General features: G+C 38.1%; 3 protein-coding genes across 3 annotated transcripts in view; 1 reads left to right on the top strand and 2 right to left on the bottom strand.

Annotated features, from left to right (window-relative positions):
* LOC143358944 (uncharacterized) overlaps positions 1–23,268 on the bottom strand; it is a 321,603-nt gene that overhangs the window by 1,432 nt on the left and 296,903 nt on the right. The gene's annotated exons all lie outside the window — the stretch shown is intronic.
* Positions 1–23,268, bottom strand: part of LOC143358929 (midasin) — an 85,740-nt gene that overhangs the window by 7,698 nt on the left and 54,774 nt on the right. Inside the window, exons 11-16 of the mRNA XM_076796468.1 lie at positions 5,183–5,330; positions 3,906–4,135; positions 3,191–3,402; positions 2,176–2,643; positions 1,330–1,736; positions 132–1,240 (exon numbers count right to left, since the gene is read on the bottom strand). Coding sequence (XP_076652583.1) covers positions 132–1,240; positions 1,330–1,736; positions 2,176–2,643; positions 3,191–3,402; positions 3,906–4,135; positions 5,183–5,330 — 2,574 coding nt within the window. The remainder of the gene's footprint in view (positions 1–131; positions 1,241–1,329; positions 1,737–2,175; positions 2,644–3,190; positions 3,403–3,905; positions 4,136–5,182; positions 5,331–23,268) is intronic.
* The window catches only part of LOC143358935 (uncharacterized), a 49,011-nt gene continuing 44,168 nt past the window's right edge, over positions 18,426–23,268 (top strand). The window contains exon 1 of the mRNA XM_076796480.1: positions 18,426–18,637. The gene's annotated coding sequence lies outside the window, so the exon portion shown is untranslated. The remainder of the gene's footprint in view (positions 18,638–23,268) is intronic.

The raw sequence follows: 23,268 nt of genomic DNA, 5'->3' as shown, positions 1-23,268 counted from the left end.
AATTCTGTATAGTAAGCAAATAGAAAATTATCTTTTTATGCATTGACATTTTATAAAATATTTAATACTGTAAAATACAATAAACGAGTTTATTTATTGAAAAATGTTATATTGAAAAATGATAAACATACCTCAGGATTATCGTCGTCATCTTGAATTTCGTCTTTCCTGTACTCAAACCATTTCAAAAGCACATCGGAGCGTTTTACAGCAAAGGATCTCTCCGAAAATTCCTCAATCCACAACAATAATTCGAAAAACAAACGTAATCGTTCTTTTCCTGTAATGTCACTCGAATTTAAGCATTTCATTAAGCCAATCAGATGCACAGGTATAGTTGGAACTTCCTCAAATTTCTCAAACTCGTAATTATCGGGAATCTTTTGGAATTGCCCACCAATAATTCTGCAGTCAGTCTCGAAATTAATGGAAAATTGTTCGCAAATTTTCCGTTGGAAATGACACGCGAAAAGCAAAAAGAAGAATTCGTAGATCGGCCATATTTCGATTTCCGATAGATTCTCGTTACTTCTAATTTGTTTGACTTCGATTTCTTTGAGTGTTGTGATTTCTGTAACGAGATTATCCAGTTCCATCGAGTTCTCTGTCTTCTGCCCACCCTTGTAATTATCTGAGCAAATATTAATTAACTTCCGCCTCGCCGATAAATTTTCCACCAGAATTAAAGAGGCTATTTTCAATCTTGTTTTCGAAACTTCGATCGAGTCTTCGTCGGTCACTTCAATTTTCTTCAAAATTGACCTTAATTTATCGTGGAAGCTGATCGAATTCTCCGAAATGTGCGGCGAAGGGAGTGCAAGAAGCTTTTTAACTCTTTTCCGGATTTTTCGGAATTTATCGGTGTTAATTACCACGTTCAAATAGTTCGCCGAAAAATCGTTCAACTCGGCTCGCAATTTTACATCGCACGACTTCTTGTCTAGAAGCGTGAACAATTTCTTGAAAAGTTTAACAAGCCATTTATAATGAACTTTTAGGGACGAGGAAATTTCTCGGAGATCCAGGAACGTGCCTCGGGATCTATCGATCAATTCGATCGATCCTAGATCGTGGTATCTTTGAAACGATTTCAAAGTACCTCGCAATTCAAGGTGATCTGTGTCGTTGATTAAAAGATGATCGTTATGGAGGATCAGATCGATGATTTTTATTGATTCGTCGAGCAGTTTCACGAAGTTGATGATCAGCGGCTCGTTCTTCAAGTTGCTGGACAATTTTCCTGAAAAAATTACGCAAAATGTAACCGTTTATAATCATCCATCTGTAAATGTGTTTTTTAAAGGATTCGAGAAATAACGTTATACGTACCGGAGCATACAGCAGAAGAATATTCCTCCAGCAGCATAACATCTCCATTTCCACCCTGTTTCCTCTGTCGGCAGTCAAAAATCATCGCCCGAAAGTACAGAGCGGTCGACAGATTGTTCAAGGCGGGGCTAAGTTGATCGAAGTTGAGCGGAATCTCCGTTCCAGAGTTCTTTTCAAACAGGATCCTCAAGTTCCGCACTTCCCCGTGCAGCATCTCGCCGAGTTTCTCGAAATCGTCGAACCGATTTTTCGATAGAATAAACGAGCTCCAAACTCGTCGGAGCTCGATGTCCGTCATCGATGATCTCCCGTAGAAGTCGAGCAAAAGAAATTTCAGAAATAATGACGTTTCTGTGACCGGGTTCCGCATGAACAGAGCTCCCAAATCGATTTCCTTCGTGCCGCTCCTGGAAAGGTTGATGGAAAGCAAATATCATTTCCTGAACATTTTTAATGCGATCGACGGCCGTTTGAACGATCGGAATTGGTTTAAAATTGATTCACCGTGTACGTCTTTTGCAGTTGATAAGATATAATAATTATGACAAATAAAGTATTAGAAATCCTAAAACATTCCAAATTCATCTAATTTCACATAATTCACATGATTTCCTAAAACGATTTTGCTGTTTCACAGAAGTCCCCAGGTTGTCGATAACAATTTATCAAAAATGCTACCCATACCCACCACGAGATCCCCAGAGCAGATTTCAAAAGGAACCGCTACTGCTCCACAAAGGATTTCATTTTTCATAAAAATCCCCAGTTTTCCAATAACAATTTAACAAACGTGTCACCCATAGTGCCCTGAAAAGCCACAATTAATTTCACAAAAAAAAAACTCACGCTAAGGTCTCCACGGTAAGTTTCAAAAGGAACCCCTGCTGTTCCACCATGGCCAGCTTAGAGTCTCTCCTCAGACCGGAAGTGCCGAGTGTAATGGCGCCCAGGTCGCAACAAAGCGTCTCATTCTTCTCGAAGTCCCCTGACAGAATTTCATCGACCTTTCTCATCGCCTCATTCCTCGATCTATAGTCGAGAGCTCCGTAAATTTCGCGATACGAATTCCTCAGTGATATTTCAAACGGAAACCCTTTGGCAATTTGTTGACTGGCGAACGACGCAACCCTTAGAACCTCGTTCAGCCTGTATTGTTCATCGTGTAGGGCATCGTGAATTTGTAATAATAAATCTTGTTGGGTTACTTTCTGTATGCCACATTTGTGTAGCAACGATCTGACGTCCAGTGTGCTGTGCCCAGTTCGAAGCGGAGACGTAAAGATGGCGATTTCCACTCCTCTGTTTCGCATCGCTCTGGAATCATGCATTAATTAAATGAATTTAAAATTGTTTGATTATGTAGACATTTAAAATAGAAATTTATTCGACATGACGCTGTTGATGCTTAGTTTCATTTTTAGTTAAAGCAAAAGGTTAGCTATGCTTTTAATTTCTTGGAATTTGTCAATTAAGAAGAAATAGGAAAATTAAATTGAACGAATTGGCTCTGAAATCATAACACATTAACTGATTAAAATTCAGACGAAAATTAAATAAAATTCCTAGTATGTTTGTTAATAAATTAATATTCAGCATTTCAGCTTGTATTTATTAGAATCTTTTAAATTCAACGATTGCAAACACATTTCGTCGAGTTTCGTTAAATTTGAAGATTTTTCAGTGGATGAATTGAATCATTGGGCCATAGTGCAACCGCCGAATGAAAAATTGAAGATTTGGAGAAATGGCGTCCCCTGGAACCGCAGTCGAAAGAGTTAGTATTCCGAAAGTCTGTGGCAACGGAGGGTGGAATGAAAAATGATTGGAAACCAGAGAAATTGATTTAATGGTTTCCCATTACCTGGAAATTTCACCGTAACGAGGGTTCATAGTGAGGAATAACCGGAAGTTCCTGTGGGCCCTCACAGTGAACACATTTCCGCTTTCGTCGACACCTTTCTCACCTATCGTTAAAGCACCGTTAGGCTCCAGCAGTCCATTCAATCGGTCCAATATTGCTGGACTGCAGAGATTTACTTGGTCCAGCAGCAGCCACGTGCCATTTTGTAGACACTGGAAGTAATAGTCGAAAATTTCGCATTCAGAAATAGTCACACAATTTATCCTCGTCTGAAATTTTTATTAACAGAAAATCCATATTTTTATTTCAAATAATATTTATTGTTTTGTTTGTATTAAAATTCACAATTTATAGCTTTTTGGGATTGTTAAAATTTGTTTAATATTCTCCAGTTCATTAAAAATTGCCAATTTATTGCTAAAGTTCATTTTACTTATTGCAATCAAAATTTTCAATAATTGCTTTACGATTGAGTTAACAGTTTTTTCCTGTCCATAAATTTGACACTTTCGCAAATATTGTTGCGAGAAATAGTTTCAATTCGTTAAAAATTGAGATTATGCATCTAACGAAATCTAACTAAATTTTTAGGAAGCACAATAAATGTTTTGTTGCAGTTGGTCGTCAGTGGAAATTTGTAGAGCTTGCAAATATGTCGGTCACTGTGTTTGCAGGTGAGGGGGCAGTTCTTAACTGAAACAAAGACAATATTTACCTTGACAAGCACGCTGTCAACCCACTCGAATTTTCCGCCGGCGTTCAAACATTTGTCTTTTTCCACGGCGATCGATAGATCGGTCAGTTTTTTCTCGATCTCGTGCAGCTCCGTTTCGCGCGGCGACGCCAATGTTTTCATGGCGGACACCAGCCTCGATAATTCCTCGGCTTTGCGGAGGAACAGTTTCGTTTCCGTCGACATCGTTGTCTCCGTTGTTTTCCCGTCATCTGGCGAACGAAGAAGAATTGATCGTGCGAAACATAAGCGACGAATACCCGTAAAACACGTATTACAAATATTGACGTTGCCTTCCTCCGCCATTTGCATCGTCGCTAAACTCGCTTGCTATTTCATTTCAATTTGTAGGCACACAGATATTTGACGGACAACAATAATATACCGCAGTTTTTTTATTAGCTGTTTAAGCTTTTGTTGAATATATATTGTTTATATTTATTTATTGCGTTTTGGTTTCATCGTTTAAAGTATACAGCAAAACTAAAGAAAATGCTTTCGTCGAAAGATCGTATTCTGTGTCCGAGTATAGTTGAACGCCATGTTAAAAGTCATAGTCCAATTTTAAACAATGTATGCATGAAAAATTTCGATTTGAAAAACTGCCATTTTTAACTGAATTTAGCTACGTATTATATTAGAAGTCATAGTAAATGTTTAACAGTTGAAAACAAATAACAAGAGGGCTAATTAATTGATCTAACAAATTATTATAGATACATGTTCAAACAAGTTCTAGTTAAATGTTAAAAAGCCGAAATGGAAAGTGGAAACGAATGCAGAGACTGGTAAAAGAAAAAATGCAATGAAACATGACAAAACTAATAAAATAAAAAAAGTATGGAAATATGGGAAAAAAAAGTAGTAAAACGAAAAATCCAATGAAATACGAAAAAACTAGCAAAATAAAAAACGTAATGAAATATGGAAAAATAGTATCGTAAAATAAAAAATGCAATGAAATACGAGAAAATAGTGTAATAAAAAATGCAATGACATATGAAAAAAGAGGTAAAATAAAAAATGCAATAAAACATGGAAAAATGGTGAAACATAGAATGCAATGAAATATGGACAAATGGTATTGCAAAATGAAAAAATGCAACGGAATATGAAAACAGTGGTGGAATAAAAAATGTAAAAAAAAAACATGAAAAATTTCGGTTTGAAAAGTGCAGTAAATTTTTGTCTGAATATGTAAATTCGACAGCGGAAAGAGAGTAATTTCTTGGCTGCAGTTCGCCGAAGAGACAAAGTACCTTTGGAGAAACGTCGAATGTTTTCGAGAAGAGCATGATAATGGGACACCTGATCCAAATTCTCTTTCCGCAGTCGTCTTCTCAGGGTTTCGATTAACAGTGTCTCCGTGCGCTCGAGCAATTCCTCGAAGTGTCGATCGTAGTCCGTCTGTAACATAAAAAGATTGTAAGAAACGTTAATTCGATTCCTGTCCGAGAATGGCTCTATTTGTTACTGTTTCCCGCGACAGGTGTTCGAAACCCGTGAACAAGGCGGCCGGCACACCCTTTGAACACGTTTCCACACTTTCCACGTTGACAGTTCTCTCATTTTCTCATAGAAACTTTCTGATAAACCCATCAACATCCGAATGGGAAACGCTATCATTTTTATGGACAATAATACTTATTTATCGTCGGAGGCACTATTACGTGGTTATTGATTATTAGAGTTTACGAGTTTGTGGCGTTGGGAACTCATTTTTATAAAAGCGCACTCCCACTTGGGTTTTTGTAAATGTCCTGCGCTTTGAAAACGTTTACAAAGGAATTTGGACTTTTATATTTCTAAAGATGTACTACTTTTTTTATACTGTCTGTATTTTTACAAATACACTTTTACAAAATTTTACATAATGCTATTTTGCTTTTGTAAAATTACTTTTTCAACTGAATTTTTGCAAAATAATTTTTACAAATGCATTTTTACAAAATAATTTTTACGAAAGTACTTTTACATGCACATTTGTGCAAAAGCTGTAATTGCTAGTGCGATCAATGTTTTAGTGTTCTAGAATTGTTTAAAAGGTTTGGAATATCAAAGATAACGTAATTCGCTCACTGGATCGCACGGTTATGACATGCAGCAATAAACTTGATTGCAGAACTACTAAATTTCGGTCGAACGTTGCACCGCATCGTACTTAACCACTATTTACGAAAGCCATAAATGCGCAAACATTCGCAATTTCGCTGTCATTGCAGACACATAATGGACAGAATAAAAGCGAAACGTTATGACACTAAAAGTGTTACTAACGGTCATTGTCATTATTAATTACGAGACGATCCGATGCGGATTTCGGCAGAGTGAAATTGTTCTGCAGTAAAACATTAAATTTATAGTAAATTTTAGTGTCTTCTCGACACTATTAAATAAAAGTGCTTAATATTATTAACGTTTCTAATTTACTAATTACTGCAAAATGTCTTTCGTATTAACATATTTATTTTACAGTTGTAAATTTGTACAATGAGTACTGTATTGAAAGAAAATGAATTTTTAACAGTTTTGTTGAACAAAAATGAAATTAAAATCCGTGTGCAATTTCTGTGTGTGTTTCGGTTAACGGAATGATATTTGCCGCGTTAATTTGCAGTTTAATGATTCGTAATAATGACTATTTGAGGTCGGAACGATTCCAGGAGGAATGTTGTCCACGAGCTATAGATGAAAGAGATGCGGTCTCCGCATTGCCGTAGAAAGTCAATCGCAGAGAAGGAAAAGGGTGGAAAGTATGGGGTTTAACATGCTGAACTTAATCTGCCATCTTTAATTCACCGGTCTCGTTGAAACAACTCTCACTGTCAACGTATACATATTTCATGCTCCCACTCTTTTCCCGTGTAACCAGCTTAGCTTTATTCCTACGATACACAACGATAAATAAATACTAAAGAAAAAGGTAAATATTTATTTACTGAAACATCGATGTCGAAAGCTTAGCTTTGCGTTTTTCCTGAATTTTTGTTGTACCATTTGCGAACAGAGATTTTCAAAGAATATCCACGAATTGTTCATTTAACCTTTTTACCATTCTCAACAGTATGTTGTAGCACAGTAACTAAGCACTTAAAAGTAAAGATTGCAGTACAGTTTACACACACATTGTGCTTTTATTTTCAACAGAAAGAATAATTTAAAAATCTACAAATTTTCGATTTTCTTTAATTAATTTCCATAAATTACCGCGCTGACAAGTTAATTTGCATAAACACGCGCATTGAACTTTCAGATGCTACATAGAATACAATAAATCAGGATAACGTCATAGTCTGAGCCTGATAAATGAGACCCACTTCAAACAATCCGGGATTTATTAACATTAATACTATCGGGTTTATTGTTCGGAACTTTTTCGCGATCAGCAATTTCATATAGAACTCTGATACGCTGTATCATACTTCTAGAGCACGTAATTGAATAATATTCAGTAATAATAAATTGAATAACGAATATATTCGGTTCAGAGGAAGACCACCTAGACGTTAGATACAGTTTCACTATGAAAATGATTTATTCATCAATAGCTTAGCCTGAAATAAATAATTCATACGTAAATGTTGCTTATTCGTAGAACGTGGTTATTTATTCAACGTCTGTCAATTATTCCTGCTCGTCTCTATTCGGTTATCATCGATCAATTTTCGTGTCATCGATCTTTTCGTTTGTTTGTCACTGATAAATAATATTTTTATGTAGTTTTCTTCGCTCACTCGTCAATCAATTATTTTTAGTTGATTTTGTTCAATTATTATCAATCAGTCGCTTTTATTTGCTCGGTTTTACGATTATTCATTCATTGTTATTAACAAAATATATTTTTCGATATCCGCCGACCGTTTTAACAGTCCCTTAAATAACTAACGGAACACGAGCGTCATCAAAAGGACCGGAAATCGAATTTTCTGGAGGAAGGACTATCCTCGGGGAAATTTTTTCGTCCCGAAGGAAGCTTCCTTCGATCACGTTAATTTCGCCGGTAATTAGACGCCTAATGGCGGCCGTTATGTAGAGGAGAGAACGCGTGGGAAAAAAAAACGGATCCGTCACGATTATTCTTGGGAGGTCGAATCAAAGTGATTGATGCGTCTTCGTTGACCCTAACCCTCCGAGTATGGATTTTTCGGCGTCCATCTTTGCAGCGAGATTCCCTCCTGTCTCTGTGTGTAACAAACCTGATAACATGGCATTCGACTCGCAAACCCATCACCGACTGCTATCTCTTGTTCCCTCTAGATCGATTTTCGGGGGAAAACTCGATCCTGTTCGTTGCCGTACACGGGATCGATAAAGTACGAGCTACATGAGGCTGTCTTCGCGTGACAACTGTTTCCGTTCTGGACCTTTTTGCAGATCCAATAATTATTTCGTGAATGTTTCACCGACACACCCGCGACCTTGTCCCGATCAAAATGAGCCGAAACACGATGCAATTATGTTTCTATTTAATCGTTTAATCCACGATATAGCGGAACCTCGCTTATCCGAACGGGCCAGTCAGGGTCCTACTGAATCGTGGATGAAACAATTAATTGTGCTTCGAAGTGTATCGTGTTTGGGCTCGTTCTAATCAGGCAAGTGTCAGTAATGTGTTGGTGAAAGTTTCGTTGGGAAATAATTAAACATAAGATAATTTAGTGTAAAAAGACTGGAGTAGATATTCACTAAAATTTGTAAAAATCGATAATATATTAGTGATCATTGTTCCAGTTGCGTATCGATAATTATATGTGGCGAAATTTTCTAAGAAATATTCACAAAAGAACAATAAATGAAAAATTAAAAATTAAATTTAAGTTTCAATAAAACGTTCGGAGATCAACGGAGGAGGATGATACATAAAAGAGACAGTCCAATAAATTTTCGATATCGTTTATAACCCCAGACTATCCTCTCAAAAACAAGTTTGGCGACGTCCACCGAGAAACGTAGCAACTTTACATACGAGCTCGCGATCTATTTATCACTCGGTGTAGCGCGAGCGATCCCCGACAAAACAAACGACATCGTCCCAATTTCCCCGGATAGGAAAAGAAACATGTTTCCCGATCGTTCCAAACAAGGATCGCGCTTTAATGACCGTCGCGCGTCAACTGTTTTTCGTTTTTGTCCGAGCCCGTGTGGTATAGCAAGAAACGGGCGACCATCTTGCGGCGAGTGAGACCGGTGGCCCAGCGGGAATCGCATTTAGGACGGGATTTCATTCTTTCTAATTTGTCCCCTTTCGCCCCGGTAAGACTGAAACGCGGCTTCGTCCTCGTTAAATGCTGAAGGGCTGCCGTATGCCTCGCGGCCGTCGAATAAAGAATTTGTCATTAAAATAATTCAAAGGGACAGAACCGGCGAAACCCCTTGAAACAGTCGAACGCGGGCTCGTTAACGTCTCCGTGTCCCATCCATTCAATACTGTTGCTATTGACATTAATAAGTGGAGATAAGATGCAAAGGGTGCTGACCAAAACTGATTTATTTGACTTCAATTAATTTTCTGGGGTCAATAAGGGCCCCTAATCTTGCCCTCCTTCACTGGTCGTTATAATTATTAATTTATTGTAAATGTTTCTTATAAAACAGTTTTGTATAATAGTTGATGTGCAACCCACTGAAACAATTATTACTAATCGATCACCTTCTCTTTATAGTTTGTTATTTTGTAATTGTTTTTTTCATAATAGTCAGTCTTGTTCTTAATCATTTCGTAGTGAAACTTTGACGAACATACTTCTGACATTTTTCTGATTAAAATGAGCCCAAACACGATATAATTCGAAGCATAATTGTCAGTTCCATCATTTGAACACGTGATCTACTGACTGGTTCGGATAGTCGAGGTTCGAATAAATCGTGGATTAAACGGTTAAATACGAAGCAAATCGTACCGTGTTTGGGCTCGTTTTAATCAGAAGAATGTCACGAATTTGCCCGTGACAGTTTCACAAAGAATGTTAAAAAATATAAAAGTGAATTTTTTAAGCCTCGAAACGGGTCGTTAACTGGGAGTCGCAGTCGAAGACCGGGAGCAGTCGGTGCAATCAATTTTGTCGGGCTCGCGTCGGTAGCTCTCGATGGAAAAATACTTTTCCTTCACTCTGATTGTTTCGACGGAGGGAGAGGGGGAGAGAGAGAGAGAGACGAAGGGAGCCAGGCGAGTAATGAATTAGAACCGGGAGTGCCGGCGTAAATTTAGAGCCTGAAATATTCATGCAGGCTCCGAGGCAGGCCTGAAAAGTTAAACGTGAACGCGCGGCAGGCATTTCGCCCGAGAAACGGCATCCGGGACGTCTTATTATTGGATTCGGTGCTCGACAATCATCGAACAGGCACGAATAAAAAAAATAATCAAGCCGGGCAGCGATTCAACGGTCCAGCGAAAAACGGACCCCCGTCGTCGTCGTCGTCGTCGTCCACGGAATTCTCCATTTGCATTGCAAAATTTCCGCGCCGCACGGATTTGTTGTTCGATCGTCCTACAGACCGATCTTCCGTAGCTGTGCAAGGCTTTCTCATTCTTTTCGTTCGTTCCTTTGCACTTTCTGGGGACAGTTTGAACTTCAAGTTGAACTTCGGAGCCAACCGTAACAGCCTAGAAGTATTTCAATGTAGCCGTTCGTTTGGTTTAACGATTCGAACGATATTTCCTTATCTGCTCCCGTCGTCGGTGGACGGAAAAAGTGGTACAACTTTGTTGTTGTTAATTATTTCTTCGTGAAACTTCTCGGAATATGTTCCTGACATTTCCCCGATTAAAACGAGCCCAAGCACGACGCAATTCGGTCTGTATTTAATTGTGTAATCCACGATATAGTGGAACCTCTCTTATCCGAACTGGGAGTGAAGATTTACTAAATTGTGGATTTACTCGAGTAAATATGATGCTGTTGTATCGTGCTTGTAGTCATTTTGCACAGAAAAATGTTAGGAATATGTTACTAAAAGTTTCATTTGAAGAGAATTAAAAACAAGAAAGTTATTTATAGGGAACTGTTACAAATGAATAGGATACTTAACAACTGGAGTAAAAACTCACTAAAAATTGTAAAAATGAGGAGAAGATAGTGTATTATTAGCATATTGACAGTGATAGGAGATGGTAAATATTTTTTGGAAGTAAAAATTGTTATTAACAATATATGATTTTAATTAGCAAGTGAATTTTGTATTCACTTCACGCATCCGTGAAAATTCTGCGAAAATATACAAATTTAGTAAACATTCTTTTGTAAAATTGTAATAATTAACTAGAAATGAATTTCGGCTGTTAGTTCGTTAAGAGTTTATCAGTTAATGCGAATGCCGCCGCTCCTCCACGTAAAAAGACGGTCGTGCGAAAAAAAAAACATCATTCGTGGCCTGAATTCTGCATTTGAATTACAAAGTTCCGTCGTGCGGCGGGAACTTTGAAATTAGTGGCACGGAAACAACTGTTTGTGATTGTTTGACGAAGACTCTCCAACAGGCTTAACTTTTTTTTACCTCTGTTGGGTCGCGATCGTCAGCGAACGAGTGTTTTCAAGGGATGAGAAGGACGGGTCTCATTTCCCGGATGATTTCGCGACGTTTTCGCAATAATCATGCCTAAAACAATAACAATCGTACTACATTATCTAAAATAAAAACCTTTTTGCATCGATGACAACAAACAGAAGCTAAATAATGATTTTTAACCTATTTCAAAACCTTTTGGCATCAATGACAGAGGTTAAATGAAAAATTGTTTAACCTGCTAATAATTTTGGTCAGTTGAATATAGCGTAACAGCGTTCTGAAATTTTGCGGTTTCTGGATTTTATTGCCCAAGCTTTATCACGAACGCCATAAAATACGCGATCAAGGCATAGTGAGCGAAATTCTGCGGTGGTTCTGGGATCGACAGAGGCGAGTTTCGTTTAACGGATGACTTCCTGACGTTTCCAAATGTAATCGGTTGGGAATGAGCGCAACATAAACGTGTTTATGAAGTTGCCGCGCTCCGTGTTCCGGAGTTTCCCAGGCAAGTGGGTTAAACTTCTGGCCAAAGTCGAACTAATAAGATTCGCGCGATCCTAAATGATATTTCGGATTACTCTTTGCTAAGACTGGGTAATCGTTTGGGTACACGAGGCCGAATCACTCGACCGCCGCCCGCGAAAATAATTACATTAAACCCCGGCCGAAAGAAACTTCGCGGAAGTTCGTTAACTCTTCGCCTGAGGAAATGTTGCAGCCTCTGGTTTTGCCCGGCATATTTCGAGTTGAGTTATCGATCAAAAATATCTCTGAATATCACGGTACAGGAATGCATCGATGTATGTACAAAATTCGGGAACGAAATGTCGGTTACATCGTGTACAAATACGATTTTTCGATATTTTATAGCCGACGTTGGACGGAAAAAATGGTACAACTTTATTCTTGTTAATTATTTCTGTGTGAAACTTCTGAGGGTATATTCCTGACATTTCTACGATTAAAACGAGTCCAAGCACGATGCAATTCGGTTTGTATTTAACTGTGTAATCCACGATACAGTGGAACCTCGCTTATCCGAACTGCGAACGAAGTTCTACTAAATTGTGGATTTACTCGAGTATTAATGATGCAATTGTATCGTGCTTGGAGTCGTTTCAACCAGAAAAATGTCTGGAATATGTTGCTGAAAGCTTTGTAGCAAGATTGTCAAAATTGAAAAAGTTATTAACAAAAGTTGTTTTCAGATTTTTTGCTGAAAGAACAAAGAGGTATAATAACTGAATGAAAGACGTTATAAATTGCAGAAAATGTAAAAATAAGTCCCTGTAACTGTAGGAAAGAGTGAATGAATACAATTAAGGTAGGAATATTCATTTCTAGTGGACATTAACGTTGAAAATGGGCAAAATGGTGGATTATTTGCGAGACAGCTAATAAAGGTTCGCAAAATAGAAACAGGGAAGTATACAGGCGCGATTTATGAATGAGTCGGTTACAATTGGGCCGGGCAATAAAATTCCGAGGAAAGAGGGCGCTATGAAGGACAAAGGAATTTATCAACGCGTCGTTAACGAAACGGAAGGGAAGGGAAGGGACGATTGTGTGTAGGTGTTACGGTGTACACCGTCGGAACACGCGAACCTCAGGGGGAAAAAAAGAGAGAAAAGGTGGCCGAAAATTTACCGTAGAACAATGGGGAGGCTGGCAATTAAGAACAGAGAGAGGAAATATTTATGTCCGGCAATTTATCGGCGGATTATCGCGGACCGGAAACCAAACGACCAATCGCTGGGCATATTTACGTCCGGAAATTCGCATTTCGTGGCGGGGCCATCTGCTTCCTATATCAAAGATATACTACTAACGTTACATTAAAGTACTATCGATTTCCTTGGGCCGGCTGCTGTCCAGAATTATGGTCGCGCGACATGCCGAATAGAATTATTTCGAATAAATTTTTAACCAAAAATTATCACCGTTCGTTTCGACTAAAAGTGTGTTCCCTTCTTCTTTTAATTAAATCCATTCTTTGAGATTTTCTAACGATCGTCACGTGCCAGAATTTTCAAAAATTACATTACTATGTGTATGTATAATTGTTGATATGCAATCCCTCGGAACGATGGTAATAAATTAATGATAACCTTCTGTTCATTGTTTGTTTCAAATTTCAGTATGTTTTTACTCCAGCTGTTAAGTATTCCATTCTTTTGTAATAATTTTTTACAAATAACATTCTTGTTTTTAATTCTTCTTGAATGAAACGTTTAGCAACATATCCCTAACATTTTTCTGTTTAAAATGACTCCAAGCACAATACAATCGCATCATTAATACGCGAGTAAATCCAAAATTTAGTGGAACTTTGCTGACAGTTCGGATAAGCGAGGTTCCACTATACCGTGGATTACTCAGTTAAATACAAACCGAATTGTGTCGTGCTTGGGCTCGTTTTAAACAGAAACATTTCAGCAATACAAACAAAGTTGTATCTCCTTTTATGTTCATTCCCCTTCGACATTAAATTAAACAAATTGCTACAATGGCAAATCCGAGACCAAATGATACACAATTTGGGTCATACGTGCTCGTTTAAGCCCCGATTTAGTGGAATTCCAAGGAAGCGAGCGAAGGTAATCGAAGGAGAATCGAAAGAAAATGGCGTCTCGGCGGGGCTACATTATCGAAGTGAAGTTGTTAGGCTAGTGGAATTTGTTTGTAGTTAAAACAGGAGCTCGTTACGAGGTAGAACCTGCCAGACTTAATTAATTCCCCACGTTCGGAGCAGAATCGGGCTTTCGGGCTTTCGTTTCCGGTCCTCAATTTGCTTTGTTGGCTGCTCGGCAAAGCTCGCGTTTTTCAATTTTACGCATCAGAGGCTTTTCTTCTGTCGTTTTCCTCCCTTCTCTTTTCACCACGGTTTGCTCGCGCCTCCACCGCGAGCAAAGCTCTCTCCCTCTTTTCTGAGATACCGTTAAATATTTGTTTGATACATACAACTTCCGCCGGGCGTTCTTCAGTTTTTCCATGAACTTCTGGCTGAAAGATTGGAGGACTCGCTGCAATTAATATCCGAGCTTTGTTCCGGATCGCAAAAAATATTTCTAGGCCGCTTAGAGCCCGCTGAGAATGGGTAAACGCACTTAATTTGTGTATTGTTGAGCTACGTGCTGTAGAGAGAAACGTTTAAAAAGATTGCAAGTCAATTTCCGTCTAATTTGAGCTGAAAACACGATTTAACACACACAGTATTTTACAATTGCAGAATTACTAAATTTATAGAGCAATTATATATATAATAATGTATTAATAACCTAAAATTATAATACTATAGCCTTGTAAATATCTTCGTCATTTTTAGTTTCATTTAAAAAATGCTGGAGACAGTATTGTTCTACTTCAAACATTTTCAAGGGACATTTTGTATGAAATCTCAAGGTCACGAAGTATTTTTTTAATCGACGACCGGTATGTTCTTTTCCATATTCTTGTAGAACATCAAAAGACGAATCGAATGTGTACAATAATCATACCATTCTGATCATTCAAACTCGAGATATTTGTGTCTGAAAGGATCAAATAGTTCATCTTTCAGACACGAATATTTCGGGAATGAATGATCGAAATAGTATAGTTATTTAACTCGTTTTATCGGTCTTTCTATGCTCTACGAGAATACCGAAAAGAATATATGGGGTTCTATTAAAAAAAGTACCGATGACCTTGAGATTTCGTAAGAGAGTGACCTTGAAAGAACATTGTTCACATTGTGTATATGTCTACTTGAAATAATGTAACTTTGTATTGTGCATCTTTTCTGTGAAAGTGAAAATAAAGAAGATACTTAGGTGTTTCTATTTAGACTATATTTAATTTTGTAATTAAGGTCGTTTTGGGATTTATTGTTTAAAAAAACTGCAAATTAGCTAATAAGCTGTTATTATTTAATTTCTCCACTGATTTCCCCAAACACCGTCTCCACTTGACTCACCCACGTCCCTTAATTATAGAAATATTAATGCACGCCTCCGCGTTGATCAGTCTTAAGCATTAATTAACCTGGACTCTCGCTACACCTGTTACTTCCCTTAATTTATTTATCATAAGTCGCCTCGAGCTGGCTTCAAAATTCATTTGCTGTGTTTTCGTAAACTGCGGCAATATCGCAAGAGCACTCAACAAACGTACAAAATGTATTTATACATTTCAGTATCATTCGACATTCACAAACGTATAGTAAATACTGAACAGTTTAATATTATATAATGTGACAGACATTTTCATACATTAAACTGTTACATGTTTTTATACATTTGACAATTACACAGGAATATATTTGCGACTTTCGCAATTACATTTTCCGTAAGATGCAATTATTAAGAAAGTATTTAAATCTTTTGCTCATTAAATGTTACAAATATTTTCAGGTACATTAAAATTATCCCCGCACCCGGCATCACAGATGCTCATAAATTGGACAAATATGCATGACCGCGGTTTATGGTCATCTGCAATCTGCAGTAAAGGGTAGAACAATCTTTTTTTCCCCCCCAGTGAAGAATGGCCCGCAATTTGTTTCGATTAATGCATTCGCAGAAGTCAGTATTCCGGGGCCGAATTAACCTAGCCGATTAATTCCAGCCGGATTGCGACAGAAATTACAGAGAAATTGATTTACGTCCGTTTCCTCCGCGTATCGAATTTCAATGTTCAATATTAGTCCAAGAATCCTCGGCGTTGGCTTTGATCGCATCGCGAATTACGGTAGTAGACGATCATTTTCGCGGCCTTTAATTAACGCAGCCATTAGCGGTCTACTTCCCATCCCCTCCTACGAAGTGCCGAAAGAATTTCTCATTTTGCTAAACATTCGAGGAATGCCCACCGTTGATCCAGTTCATCGGGGATTGTCAACTGGGAGCGTAAAATCATTTTTCCGTGGGAATCGTGCTTAATGTTTTGTGCGAAATTGCGCATATCTCGCACGCGTGACTGCGGCATTTCGCGCGATCTTCGCGAGCACGTGCGCGGAAAATGAAAATTTTGATCGGAATATCTGTCGAATTTCTCGGGACGTTCATATCTTTGCGCTAATAATAAAATTATATACACGTTTCTTACGGTTTTTAAATTTTTATATACATCAAACAACAATAATAAATTGTTATTACGTGATGTTTCATTACCAGAAATATTATGTGCATGTTTATTATAAACAATTTTTTATTCTGCACCGACTATACTTAACACAAATTATGTAAATTTATTTATTTATTATTATAAAACCTGTACCTGCTTTGTATGATTATCTATTCAACACCTATTCCTTGTAAATTTGTATTACAACACTGAAACACGGGAATAGTGTACATTTAGTTATTCATTGTTTTAAGACGTACATGTTTCGCATGACTATAATAAATCATCTTCTTGTTGATTATAAATAAATTCGAGTTTTAAAATCTAAAGTATTTATGACGCAAATTATACACATTTATTTATTGCAGTAAAGCGTCCTTTAATTTCTATTTATTAACGGTTTAAATAGCTACGACAAGTTTAACAATTCAATATTGAATTTGATTCGTTTAAAGCACGTGTACGAAAGCGTATTGGAATTGAATTATTGCTCGTACGATCGTGAATAATTTTTAACTGTAAAATATTCGGTCCGCGTAACAATGCAATCACGTTAGTCTTAATTGAAAGGTGTTGGGTGTTCGACGAAAAAAATATGTTGAATCTGCAGAATGAAATTTTTGCATACGAGGGCTTTATTGTCGAGGAAATCGAGTTTGAATGTTCGTTGGACGTGCGAGTAATCGAACGGGCTCTCTTGTCTGACTATTACCAGGTTGTTCTACTTATGGCAATCGTGAATCTATATGTATCTGCTGGAGAATTTAGCATAATTAGATTGGCCAGTGTGCTTCTGTATCGGTTCTAGAATTTATGTTTGCTAAATAATGTTCTTCCTGTGAATTATTGTTACGAGCAGTTACATGTTTCATGCAATGGGGTGGCAACCCCTAACTTTATGACCGTTTCTCTTGGGTCATCGCTTGAGATATTTAAACGAATCAAAAAGCAGATAAAAGATATACGTTATCTTTATTTTGCATAGTTTTTTTCGAAATTTCTGGTGTACTACTAAGGGCAGAAAAATCTAAAACCACCCCTTCAAACAGTATCAAACACACAATTAGCTAAATAACTATTACAGTTTCGAGGATAAAAATCTTTAAAAATTCCCAATTATACCTGAAACATACTCGAACAAACCATCAGATTTTTACAAAAATCCACCCCCAATTTTTCCCAAAAAATTGCGACCCCCTCAAACGTCCTCGAACTCTCCGCAAACCGATCACGTTCCCCCGAACATCGAAACCGAAACAGACCCGCGACCTATCACAACCAAATCACTCAAGACCAGGGGGTGGACACCCCTAAATGATCAGGAAACCGTTATAATCCGAGGCGTCAGAAATTCGTCGAACATCGTTGCGGGGGGATGGTTCGCGGGGGTGTATTCGAGGTCCCGAGTGCCACTAGACGAGCCATCGGTATCCCTCTGTTAAACCCACCCTCTCGTCGTCGAAACAACACCGAGAACACGCTCGAAATACGCGCGCGCGTCGATCCGTAGGAGGGGGGAGCGTGCACATCCGCCGTATCCTGGGCTCCATCCACTTGGAACTTCAGTGCTCTCTCGCACCCCGAGCCGAGAGAATCGCAGGAACCCCCTAATACCTGGTAGCTCGCGAGGAAAGGCCCGTCACGCTGTCAGAAACCACCCCCAAACCGCCTGAAACCACCGCAAACAATTTATATCTCTCGAACGCTAAGTTCTTTCGACACCTTCGATAATTTCCGACTGTTTCTGAAAATTAAAAATAAAAACCACCCCCTAGGTCCGGAGTGTCTACACCCCCTACCCGACCCCCGGGCGAAAAAGTGTCCGACCCAGGGGGGTTGGTACCCTACAGGGGGTGAGTAAACGTGGCGGCGGTGGCGAGGACGTCAGCGTTTGTGTTTGTGACGCCGGTAGTGGTGGTGGTGGTGGTGGTGTTAGTGGTCGGAGGGTGGTGGACGTTCTGATTTGTAAATATGGTGAATTTTCACGGAGACACACCCCCGGAGAGGACGTGACAGAGAAACGCCGGGGGATGAAAGGACGGCCGATTATTAGCACGGCCGGATTAGAGTCCCGCAGGAAGGGACGCGATCTAGGGGTGGACAGGGTGAGAAACACACCACCCCCCCTTCCCCCTCTGTGTGTATCCCCAGAGGTAGTTGATCCATTCGACGACCCCGACGCTATCTGGGTTAATGCTTTATCAGGCATTATTCGCGGACTTTGATTAAGTCGGGACACCCCCGCGGCCGAGAGGGTTGCGTTAACGAAGGGTGGTTTCGCGAGAGAGATCGAGAGATTAATGGAAGCGTGATCGGATCCGATCGAAGGATGAAAGAGAACTTCTGTCGAGACTCGTTTTGGGGATGCTGATGGGAAAGGGGTGGTTTGAATCAGGGGTGCGTAAGATTTTTGGTTAATTTATGGGAGTGACGGTAATCGCGAAAGGATCCGATCAGGGGTTGCAGGTGAACCTTGGGGTGGGGGAGTTTTGGGAAAATAGGATGCTGGGTACAAAAGGGTGGTTTAAGGGTGCGTGGATTTTTGGTTAATTAATGGATGGATCTGGTTGATCCAGGGATGAAAAATCAATCTTTCTGCTGCAGGATTTTTGGGGAGGTTTTGGAGTATGAGATTGTTGGATCCTTTGAAATGGGGTGGATTGATTTAGGGGTGCGTTGATTTTTGATTAATCATTGGAAGAATCTCGTTGATCCAGGGTTGAGAAATCACTCTGATGCGGGATTTTTGGGGAGGTTTTGGACTATGAGAATGTTGGATCCTTTCAAATGGGGTCGGTTGAGTTAGGGGTGCGTTGATTCTTGGTTACTTGAATAGGGTTTTGTATGAGGGATAATGGGAGGGGGTACTTTGTAAGATTGTGGATAGGGTGGAATGCACTTTTCGAGGTTTTCAGGTGATTTGGAGGGTGCAGGATTTTTAGGAATGGGGTGAGGGGTTGATTTAGGGAGGAGAGATTTCGTGGAGCATTTCAAATTGGTTTTAGAGAAACCTGCAGCCTGTATGTTGGTGGTGTTGATTTTAATAAGTGTGAGATAGAATAAAATTGATCTTTTCGAGTTTTAGAACTTTGTAGTGTTTAAACATGATTTTTAGAAAATAGCATGAGAAAATTCTTTTTGGACCATTCGAAAATTAGAGGATGTGTTTCCTTGGAAATGAACATTTTAAATTTAAAAAAAATTATTAAATGTATTTTTAAAACCATCACATTTAATTAAAGTAGGGAAATAAATGTTTATTTAATAGAATCCTGCTTTGTACACTCGCAGTAAAAACAGTGTTACGATCAGGTCTTTCCTTAGAGCACAGACTGGTGTTAGGTGACTTATGAACGTCAGTATAGATCATATATCAAAGTCTTCGATACTGGGCACGAGAAAAACGTGTACCGATCTCTCGCTACGTGGAACAATTAAATTATTTGCTCGCAGTTGTCGAAATAAGATAAATAACAGCCTGGATATGGTCAGTATATCTCAATATTTGTCTAGAAAAATGAAACGAGATAAATTTATTTATTATTAGTCGCCTGACCCGATTAACCATTAATAATTCATGCAATTGATAGCAACTACTTAGGTACATTCTTTTATTTGCTGGAAGACTGTGCTTCCGGTGACACGAATCTTCTCGGAAGCATAAGTATTTTTAGCCTAATGGGGCCAATCTTTTGTCAGGATGACGTTGATCATTGGGGATTTGCGTGTTTTCTTGTGCATGCTGATAATAGACTCGATGGAAATCGTTTCTCATTTGTTTAAAAACGTTGCAAGGCTTCTCAACAATGTGAAAAATATTTTCAACAATTGACAGGCTCTTAAAAATTATACTACAATAGTTATAAAGGAGTCGGCTGTACATTCCCATACAAATCAAGTGATAACTTTTTTGTTTATAATTATTTCTCTGCGAAACTTTAACCATGATATTCCTGACATTTTCCTCGTTAAAATGATATCAAGGACGATACCATTCGGTTTATATTTACTCGTGTAATCCACGATATAGTGGAGCCTCTCTTATCCGAACTGTCAGCGACGTTTCACTGAATCGTGGATTTACTCAGGCGAATATAATGCAATCGTATCGCGCGTGGGATTATTTTAATCGGGAAAATGTCAGGAATATGTTGTTGAAGGTTTCATTGACAAATATTTACCGGCAGTAAAGTTATTTCTGAAACACAGTTATAAAATAATATCCAACCTACTAGCTGGAGTAAAAACTAAGTGAATGACTAATTTTTCAATCATTCAGGTTAATTCTTTATCGAAATTGATTACTATAGACTCGTTAGAGTTGACTTTTACTGTACATAAATTTTTATAAAATCAATCACAAAATTATATATAAACTTTTTGCATTTTTCCGTCGGACAAATCTCATTCATTTGAAGTTTGTAAGCCGTGCAGAGAATATTTCTGGATTTCTGCCAGCGGTGTTTGTGAAAACGATTTTAACCAACAAGGATTTATGCGTTTTCATGCTGATTTCGCCGTTGTTGTCGCTGTCGAATTTGTTTCGCGTGGCGTTACGGGGATTTTAAAAATTAAAGAGACGTCGTGTTTTTTAGATTAACAGGTTTAATCTCTTGATCCGGGGGGTATTAATTATACGGCTGCGATGCGGCGCCTGTTTATGCGATTTTAATCTCTTGGTATTATTCTTTTGTGGATTTTTTTAAGAAGCTTGCGAACGTATATTTATGGATTAGTGGAGTTATCTTCTGATGTAGAGATTTTCACTCGGATTTTCTGCTGTGATATGGTTGTTGGCTTCATATTATCGTTACCATTAGAGTTTATTCTATCATAGAGTTGTTAATGTTTCAATTCTCTTAATTTTTATATTCCTGTGGGCATAATTAGTGGACACTACTATTTATATATATTGAATTTACAGCAGTACAAAGGTCCAAAGAAATTAAAAATATTTAGAGTTTAGACATATATATTGTCATTTGAACAACAATAGTTAAATAAATATTGTTGCTGGTGCGAAAATAGGAGAATAAATATGTTTCATGTTCACGAAAATTGAGAAATAAATATTTTCTTTTGTAGAAAATAGAAAATTTGATATCTGCAAAGACGGAAAACGGAATATTTTTACTTGTAGGAGAACAGTTCGATAAATATGTCTCCTCTCATAATAGAGAAAAAGCTTTCCCTCCGTAAAATCGGAAAATAAATATTCTCTGCTTTTCCAAAGCAGTGGAACAGATATATTTGGAGAAATGGCGATTCCAGGATTTTCAGAACAGGATTTAATATTATCTTATCGGCGAAGTGGCGCGGATAAGGATATTTCATTCGGGGCAAGGTGATTTTAATGAAACGCCTTGCTTCGCCGCCCGTTCTCAATGAAGAATTTCGCTGGCAAAGTTAAATAGCCTTTAATTCCCCTTTTTAATGCTCCGAAGGAGTTTACCGCGATGAGCGGTGTCGATATCGATACTGAGTCGATAGAATCCGGCCGTCGCACGATGGAAAAATATCGCCCGTCCCAGAGTAACCATTCTTTAAATCAGCTCTCGCAACTTATTTAACCTCTCGCAATATTTAACAACCGTAGAACTGCCCCCTCAAATTCATACCGTTTATTATTAATTTCGATGAAACGAGAGTTGCGTTAATTGTTCGCCTTATTAATAAACCAGTTACAATCACTTTGTCATCTGTTTGTGGGAACAATTAAAGCTTTGTGCTAAACAATTCGCACGGAAATTTTACAAATTTATTTACAACTTTACGATTTGTTTCCAACTTCACAAACCTACCACGCTTTACATTAAAATTTTATAAATTTGTTTGCAACTTCGCAATCGAATAAAGAGAACTGTAAACTGTATGAAAATCGTTATAAATTGTTAAAACTGGTAAAAATGTTAATTAAATTGGGACCTGTATAGTTCAAAACTGTGAAGTTAATTAAATTAGGAAATTGTTGTCTTGCATGGCACTGTCCATTAAAAATATATTGTACGTCAATGTTCCTTTGTGTTAAGTAAAAGGGGCATTAAAAGTTCGTATAAAGTAATAATAAAACGCATTAAATTTGCCGTTCGACCGACGTAATTTTTAATGGAATTAATTCACGCAGAGTGTAGAAGATTTTATGAATCGATAAAGTTTGTCGAGATAGCCTAAGTGGAAGTGAATAATTTTCAGTTTTCCTAGAAATTACATCATGTTAAAAAACGTGCGAACGTCCCTTTATTATCAATTGCTTGGCCGAAGCACTTCAGGCTAATTAACCTTCAAGTCGAGCTCACGCGAGCTTCCGTCATAATTAACATTTAATTAAGAATCGCGAGGCTATCGACGCCATTATGTCTCCGTTTCCGCTCGCACTTCTGTCGTAATGTCGGCTCATGTTCGAGTGTATCGTAATTTAGGCGAAACCGTGGAACACAAAAGCCTTCTCTTCGCTGGTTAATTAACCCTCACACACGCTGTCCCGGTAATTGTTGCTTTAACATTTTGCGAATTAAATTCGCTCGAAACTGAAAGCGGATTTATGCGTCAAAATATTATCGGACATATTAGATCCTAATCGATATCAATAAATTCGATTTTGTTCGAGCTCGAAAAATTGCATTTTAATTAGGCTAGATACGCCATATTCCGATTGTGTTCGATAAATCATGTTTCTTTTCTAAAATTACAGTTTTTAGTCGTGTTCAATAAATTATATTTGAATCGTTTCTAGTGA

Source organism: Halictus rubicundus, chromosome 11 (genome assembly GCF_050948215.1).
Source record: "Halictus rubicundus isolate RS-2024b chromosome 11, iyHalRubi1_principal, whole genome shotgun sequence".
Taxonomy (NCBI): Eukaryota; Metazoa; Arthropoda; class Insecta; order Hymenoptera; family Halictidae; genus Halictus; species Halictus rubicundus.
Note: the sequence above shows the minus strand (reverse complement) of the source record. Positions and strands in the feature narration are given on the sequence as shown.